Source organism: Saccoglossus kowalevskii, chromosome 8 (genome assembly GCF_978046115.1).
Source record: "Saccoglossus kowalevskii chromosome 8, keSacKowa6.1, whole genome shotgun sequence".
Lineage (NCBI taxonomy): Eukaryota > Metazoa > Hemichordata > Enteropneusta > Harrimaniidae > Saccoglossus > Saccoglossus kowalevskii.
The window spans coordinates 15,526,616-15,534,414 of NC_140648.1; the positions used below are offsets into that span (position 1 = coordinate 15,526,616).

Genomic DNA, 7,799 nt, shown 5'->3' on the forward strand with positions numbered 1-7,799 from the left:
TCTCTGTGCTCTGTTTCTACTGGTTAGCCTCGCTAGATTTGAGCGATACTTACCCGCACATACCAATACACCCAGTGAGTCAGCGACTCCCTCGATTCGCCCAGTTGGGCCAAGTAGTTGAGCGTGGGGTGCTCCCCTTCAGGTTTTGTATGGCTCCATACGTATTCACTAGAGTGTGGAAACCGGTGATGCTACTGCTGCACCGGTACACATCACATTGATACACATCATTGTGTACCTAGATGGCTGGTTGCTACACAACCCAACAAGGGGTGGTTAGTCAAACAGTAAGGCTAACACCAGATTTTCTAGACCCGTTGTGCTTCCTAGTAAATCGAGCAAGTTCCACCCTCAACCAACACAGTTGGTGTTCCTGGCCAGGGAGTTTGACACGGAGGTGGGCTTGGTATGGTCGCCGCAGGCCCGTTGCCTAAACGACCTAGCCAAACACCTAGTCAGCGTTCCCTCTGTGTCCTTCTGAGAACTAATTGGTTTGCAGGGTAGTTCCCCCAGGCTACGTTTCAGCACACTTTTGTTGCAACACCGGGCTCTCTTATGGGAACTGGAGAGGCGAGTAACACTCTTGGACTAAGCGAGGGATGCCTTGCCCTGGTGGTCGGCAATGGCCAACCTCAGGGAGGGGGTCTCCTTGGATCCACTCGCCACAGCTATGACTCTGAAAACGGATGCCTCCCTCACATGTTGGGGAGTACACCTATTGGACGAACAAGCTAAATGGAAAATATGGCCCCTGCATTAGATTCAGGACTGCCATATCAACTGGCTCGAACTGAAAGAAATGCGCTTAGCACCACTTCACTTTCTACCCATAGTTCGAGACCACAGAGTCTTGTGTCGCACGGACAACACAGTGGTGGTCTCCTATAGCTACAAGGAGGGGGGACGAGATCCCCATCGTTGTCAGTCCTAGCGGAGCAAATTCTCCTTTGGCACCTGGAATACAATGTGGAGCTGGCCGCACACCACCTTCCAGGGGCAAGAAACAGTCAAGTGGACGCCCTCTCGTGGCAGTTCCGTCTCCAGAACGCGGAGTGGCGGATATCCTCAATGGGTAACCTCCAGACTGTTTCGGCGATGGAATGGTCCAAGGTTAGACCTATTCACCACACCCCGGAACACCAAGCTCCCGACATACACAACACTCCTGGACCAGGGCCAGGGACACTTTGTCGAACCCTGTGGACCCACATGGACGTGTATGCCTTTCCTCCCCTCCAGCTATTTACCGGGTACTGGAAAAACTTTGATAGAAGCACATCTGCACTTTGACGCGGGTGGCGCCCAACGGGCCATGCAAGGTCAGGTTTCCACTACTGTTTGAAATGTTAGTCGAAACACCATGGGTGCTTCTGGACTTTCGGATCTGCTGTCCCAACTGGACGGCGCACTGCCTTTGAGCCAAGTGGTTTACCACTTGCACGCATCAAGGCTCCCAGTTGACTCACTCAGATTTTTTCTGAGTGGGCTGCCAACGTCCTGGCCAGGGTGAACAGGGATCCCACCAACACAGCCTAAGCCTCGGAATGACGTGCGTACACTGATTGGTTTAGTGGAAGGGAGATTCATGCCATCCCTTTGTTGGCCAGACAGCTGACTTTTCGTCCATCGTTTGAACGAAATGGACTTGTCCTTCCAACAATTGTTGACTATAGGTCAGCCTTGTCACCCACCATTTAAATTCTCTGGGGACAAGGCTAGCCGGTTGTCCTACCATTAGGAGACTGTTATACTGTTTAATCAGAGGCCTAGAACCTGAACAAGGGAACCAACCAGTTGGAACTTATCGGTTGTGTTGGCAGCTGTAAGCAGACTGCCCTTTGAGCCTCTACAATCAGCACCACTCAAACTTTTGACGTGGAAAACAGTCTTCCTACTCACCCTCGCCTCAGGTAGGCATCGGGCTGAACTAGGGGCCCTGTTTTTCTCGGACTGGTGTGTCGCCTTTATGGACAATCAAGTCGTGATAAAGACACGAATCGGGTTTCTTGCCAGGAAGCAAATTCCAGGACGCGATCCACAACCGATCATTTCTGTAATGACTGACAAGGAGCCAGCATCTGAATTTCTCTTGAGGATAGTGAGATGCAACTGCTCCACAGACTGTTTCAGTCTCAGATGTACATGTAGAAAGCACAACTTTGAATGTTCTGCAGTTTGTGGTCAATGTCGAGGATCTGGATGCACAAATTTAGTTCAGATATCTGATGAAGATAGCGATGACGATTAGCAATTACATTTATCAAACAATAAACTTTTGGACTATATTATAACTATTTAATACAGTTTGTTAAATCAAAAATATAGTTTATAGAGTTGAAAATTAACGTTTAAATGGTCTATAATGTATATAGTATAGCAGATTTATAGATCCAACCAAGGTGTTTCATTCCTCTAGTTTTTCTTTTAGATGTGATGGCCATGTTGGATTTATCCAGATGAAGCATCCATCTACTCAGGAAACCATTTATTTACATATTTTCTGTACTGTACGATTCTGTTTAAAATTGTATTCTAGCATCTTAAACTTATTACTTATGCTACATAGAAGAGAAGCCGGAAGAGAAGTTACGATAAATAATTATATTATCGCGGCCATATTGGATTTATGCTTATTTTCATCTACCCAATCAACACATTGGCACTCTCATACCTTCTCCGACTCAAAACAGTACCATAACATCATGAATTTTTAAAATACCTCATCTAGAATTAAATATATGTTCAAATAGTTATATTTCCATGTTGTAAAAATTTGCAAAACGGCCATTTTGAATATATGCAAATTAGGTATATTTCGGAAGCCTAGATTTTCCTAGACTTTTAGTATGTCAATCTATATACCTTTCTGAAGAGAACTGTGAAGAAATTATTTCTGTTGCAATTTGCTAGAATGACTGGACTATACAGAACACAGCATTATTCCACAATGTACTGATCATTTGGGTATATGGCCATGGGTATTCATAGTATTCAACCCACTCACTTGGGTTTGGAGCACCACGGAGGGCGCAACTCATGATTCGACAGGCAAAGCCGAACGATGTACGCAGTATATTATTACTAGTATAATTGATTTCACGTTTATTTCAACACCGCCCGTGCAATCGACTGAGCTTATGTGAACATGTTACTGCGACAATAATCATAACTTTATTAGACACTAACTTTATTAAAACACTTATTACGATATTCCCTCTCGGAGGATGTGATGGCCCTGAAAAGGGCCGTTGTGTTTGAATGCATTATGTGCATTATTACTTTTTAGTCACTTTCTTAGCGACTGGCTTCTTTGGCTTCGCCGTTTTTTTGGGAGTTTTCTTCGTGATGGCTTTCTTTGTTGTTGCTTTCTTAGCCTTTGGTTTCGGTGACTTTTCAGGCTACTTGATTTTTTTGGATGTAGCAAATTTGGGTTTCTTTGTCTTCACCTTGTCTTTCGGCTTCTTGTCTTTCTTTTGGGTCTTCGGACGCAATTTTTAAGGCGCCGTTCGTATATTGATCGAATGTCTGCTATTTTTAATTAATTTTCTCCTATTCGCCAGTATACTTTAAATTTATATGGATTTGGGGAATATTATGTGAAATATTTGATGGTCTGAATTGGCTAAATTCCCGCTTGATTTTGTGCTCGAATTTCATTTGTTAATGCATTTGAATGGTACTCAGTCGCACCAGTATGCTCAACGTCTTAAAGTTATCTTCTGTGACAAATACTGTAAAAACATTTATTTTCACTGGTATTTAATTTCATAATTTTGATAGTCTAACCTCCGTTTTAAGTGCACAAACTTAAAAACAATGAGCTCTATTGTTATTATATACGTTCATGCGAATTTTACTTACTACAATGTAGTATCAACGATATTGTGAAATTATAAACCGTCGAAAAATAAATGCGTTTACAATACTTGTTTTCTGGTTCAATGCGAGATCTCGCGTATTGCGTGCACGGCGCAGCCCAAATGTTTACTATGCTTTATGTAACGTGTGATTTAACGCATACCGCGGGATCTCGAAATGAACTGACGGAAAATGGCGTATTTCAGCTGACCGCAGCATTACCATTTTAACAAATATGAATAGTATGTATCTTGTAGCTACCATCCCCATATAATGGATCGTTATGTAATACACATTTTTAAGACAAGAACACAGTGATTTGTAATGGTATAACTCTTGAGGGTGTTTTGGCCCTGAAAAGGGCCGTTTGGTTTGATCTTGAAGTATAGGGATTTTACTGGAGAGGGTACTGCTCAGAAATGTCCCGAATGATGTTAATAACTGCCTCATCATCGTTTTTTCCATACAGATCCCTCCACTTAAATTCGTGCAAATAGCCTGGTAACATATTCTTAGGAACTCCCTTCATCCTCTTCAGCTTCCCCTTGGCCTTATTGGAATTACTTTCATCTGGACCGACCATCTCTGTGTCTCCATTCTTTAGCTTAGTGCTGCAGACTTCACGTAAACAGGTGCAATAATTGACAAGTGATTGACGAGAAACTCCAGTCTCAGCACTGATCTTCTTTGTCTGGTAGTCCATAGCCCATTTTAAAATTATTTTCAAAAGAACGTCCAAACGTAAACGTGACTTGGAAAAAAAGAACCATGTCTAATTGAGAATCGGTTTCGAAATTTTTCGCAATCCCTATTTAAACATCGCCATTTGGGTATATGGCCATGGGTATTCATAGTATTCAACCCACTCACTTGGGTTTGGAGCACCGCAGAGGGCGCAACTCACGATTCGACAGGCAAAGCCGAACGATGAACACTACAAATCTGTAGAGTTATTCCACACTGTAGGCTTTGCTGAACAAGTAGGTCTTAAGTTTCTTCTTAAATATATTGAAATCAGTAACTTCACGAAGATCAAGTGGAAGGTCATTCCAGAGTTTTGAAGCAGCATATGAGAAGGCACGTCCACCATATGTTTTCTGTCTGTAGTTAGTGTTACGGAGCAGCTTCTTATTGGAAGAACGAAGACAGCGACTGGGTGTGTACACATGAAGTAGATCAAGAATGTAGTTTGGAGCAAGTCCATTCAGAGCTTTGAATGTCAACAGCATAAGTTTGTAGTCAATCCTATAACGAACAGGTAGCCAATGTAACTTCTGTAGAACTGGAGATATGTGATCATATTTTCTAGTGCGGGTGATGATTCTTGCAGCAGTATTTTGAGCATGTTGAAGAAGATTGATGCCATTGTCCGGCAGTCCAAATAATAATGAATTCCTATAATCAAGCTTAGCAAATAGAACAGCATGAATGAGTATTGTCAAAAGTAACTCCCATGTTACGAGCAGATGTGACTGGTGCAAGTGAACTGGTACAAATGGTGATTTTGTCAATTGGATCAGGCAACTTGGTAAACTTTGAGCGAATGAGCAGTACTTCAGTCTTAGAGTCGTTGAGTTGGAGGTTGTTTTGCGTCATCCAGTGTTTAATATCAAGCGTACAAGCCTCAATTGAGGCTACAGCCGAGATGGAGTCCTTGCGAGTGAAATCGTGATAGAGCTGGTTGTCATCAGAATATTGGTGAAAGTCTAAGTTGTGTTGACGAATGAGTTTACCCAAGGGGGAAATATAGATGGTGAACAGAATAGGGCCAAGTACAGAGCCTTGTGGTACCCCAAAGTGAAGCTGAGATGGCTCGCTAGTGACACTTGAAACTGAAACTGATTGACATCGATGTTGAAGATAAGATTCAAACCACTGGAGAGCCATATCAGTAACACCAAGATTGGACAGTCTGTTGAGCAGAATATTGTGATCGATGGTGTCAAATGCAGCTGATAGATCCAGGAGACAGAGTAATACGTAGTTACCAGAGTCGATGAAAGAACAAATGTCATTATGGATTTTCAGAAGAGCTGTTTCAGTGCTGTGGTACTTTCTATATGCAGATTGTAGTGGTTCCAGAAGTGAATTTGCAGTAAGATAGTCCGTCAGTTGAGAAGCAACAATCCTCTCTAAGACTTTGGAGAGAAACGGCAAGTTTGAAACAGCGTATTGTGATCAAGTGAGGTCTTCTTAAGTAGAGGGGTGACGATTGCAGACTTGAATAGTGCTGGCACTTCACCGGATTGAAGAGAAAGATTAATAGTCATTGATATAAATGGAAGCAGTGAATCGAGACAAGGCTTGAGTAGTGATGTAGGAAGAGGATCCAGCAGGCATGACTTGTTAGGTGACTTCATGATGAGCTTACGAATATCAGATGGATTGGCAGAGGTGAGTGAAGGCAGGGTTGTTGCAGTATGAATTTCCAAATTGGTGAACTGAGTACTAATATCAGTAGTGTCCAGGTTGGTGCGAATATCCTTGATCTTTGTAGTGAAATATTGACTGAAACGTTTGGTGAGTTCATGGGTGGAAGTGTGGGTTGGTAGAGCAATAGATTTGCTGAACAGTGTAGAAATGGTGCGAAATAGCTTGCTCTGGTCATTGGCACATTCTTTAATGAGGTTGGTGTAGTAACTGCACTTGGTCTCGCGAATTAGCTTGTTGACATGGCGACATGCGTCTTTGTAGATTTGATGATGGATTTCAAGCCTAGTTCTCGCCATTTTCGCTCTGTGGCCCTACGATGTTTCTTTGCCTGGTTTAATTCAGCAGTATACCACTTGGTGTCTGGACGAACAGTGATGATGCGCTTCTTGATTGGTGCATACTTATTGAGAAGACAAGAGATAGCAGAATTGTAACTAGTAACAGCGGAGTTCAAATCAGAAGGTTGGTAATGTAGATTCTGGATGGTAGCAATGTCCTTAGAGAAATCAGCAGAAGAAATTGATGATATGCAGCGATAACAGATTTGGCGTCTAATAAGTGGTGGCTTCTGGAGTAACAGTTGTGCATGAACTGGTCTGTGGTCAGAAAGACTTTGACTGTCGATGGAAATTGAGTCAATGACATCTGAGTTTGTGATAACTAAGTCCAGTATATGTCTGCGAATATGAGTAGGGTCATGGACCCACTGCTTAAAGTTGCATGAATCAATAATGTTGGTGAATTTATGGGTAGTGGAATTAGGTTGATCGTCGATATGCAAATTAAAGTCACCAACAATGAACAGATTACCATTGTATGTATGTATGAACCATATTTCTCAAGCATGGCCCCAAATTCGAGGAGGAACTGTGACACAGTGAGTTTGTTCTTAACACTAGGTGGTGGACGATATAAGATGACTAATTTGAGGGCGATTCCTTGATGTATCAGCGTAGCCTCTGTAGCTTCAAATGATTTGATGTTGGTGATAGGATAGGTAGATAACTTCAATGACGATTTGTAGATGAGTGCAATACCACCGCCAGATGACGTGTTGCGTGGATTATGCTTGAAGGAATATCCATTAGGAGTGCATTCAATAATGACATGTTCATCAGTATTTTCTTTCATCCAGGTTTCAGTCAGTGCGATAATGTCAATGTCCTTGTCAGTGATGTGACAGGTCAAATGTATTCACATTCTAATTAGCCTTGTAATTTACTTTGCGCATGCGCAGTGGTGCTCAACTTGACATCCAGTCAGTTGGTCACTGAGATTTGCGGCGTGAACATCGCTTTGAAACCACTGAGGGACGACAACCCGTGCAGTACTTCCCAAACTACTTTCCACGTTTATGAATTCACTTTCGGTTTCAGTTGTGTTAACTTTTATAGCTGCTCATATTGGAAATTAAAGGAATGCATGGTGACTTCACATCTGCCTGGTGTCATATTTTCTGCGTTACATTTGGCGTAGTCGGCAGGATTTCCAATCAACAACCCCGACTA

At 42.5% G+C, this 7,799-nt stretch overlaps 1 protein-coding gene across 1 annotated transcript; it reads right to left on the minus strand.

The window, feature by feature from the left end:
- Positions 1 to 4,808: 4,808 nt before the first annotated feature.
- On the minus strand, positions 4,809 to 7,422 carry LOC144344701 (uncharacterized). The gene is made up of 4 exons (XM_085502722.1): positions 7,102 to 7,422; positions 6,607 to 6,787; positions 5,413 to 5,996; positions 4,809 to 5,264 (listed from the first exon to the last, which is right to left on the minus strand). Exons 1-4 carry the CDS (start codon positions 7,420 to 7,422, stop codon positions 4,809 to 4,811), a joined length of 1,542 nt encoding a protein of 513 aa, XP_085358848.1.
- Between the last annotated feature and the right edge of the window lie 377 nt (positions 7,423 to 7,799).

Coding starts and splice junctions, on each gene's coding strand:
- LOC144344701 (XM_085502722.1), bottom strand. CDS start 7,422: ATGAAAGAAAATACTGATGAACATGTCATTATTGAATGCACTCCTAAT. Junction 6,788..7,101: donor GTTCATACATACATACAATG/GTAATCTGTTCA, acceptor GATTTCTCTAAG/GACATTGCTACCATCCAGAA. Junction 5,265..5,412: donor TCAACGACTCTAAGACTGAA/GTACTGCTCATT, acceptor CTATTTGCTAAG/CTTGATTATAGGAATTCATT.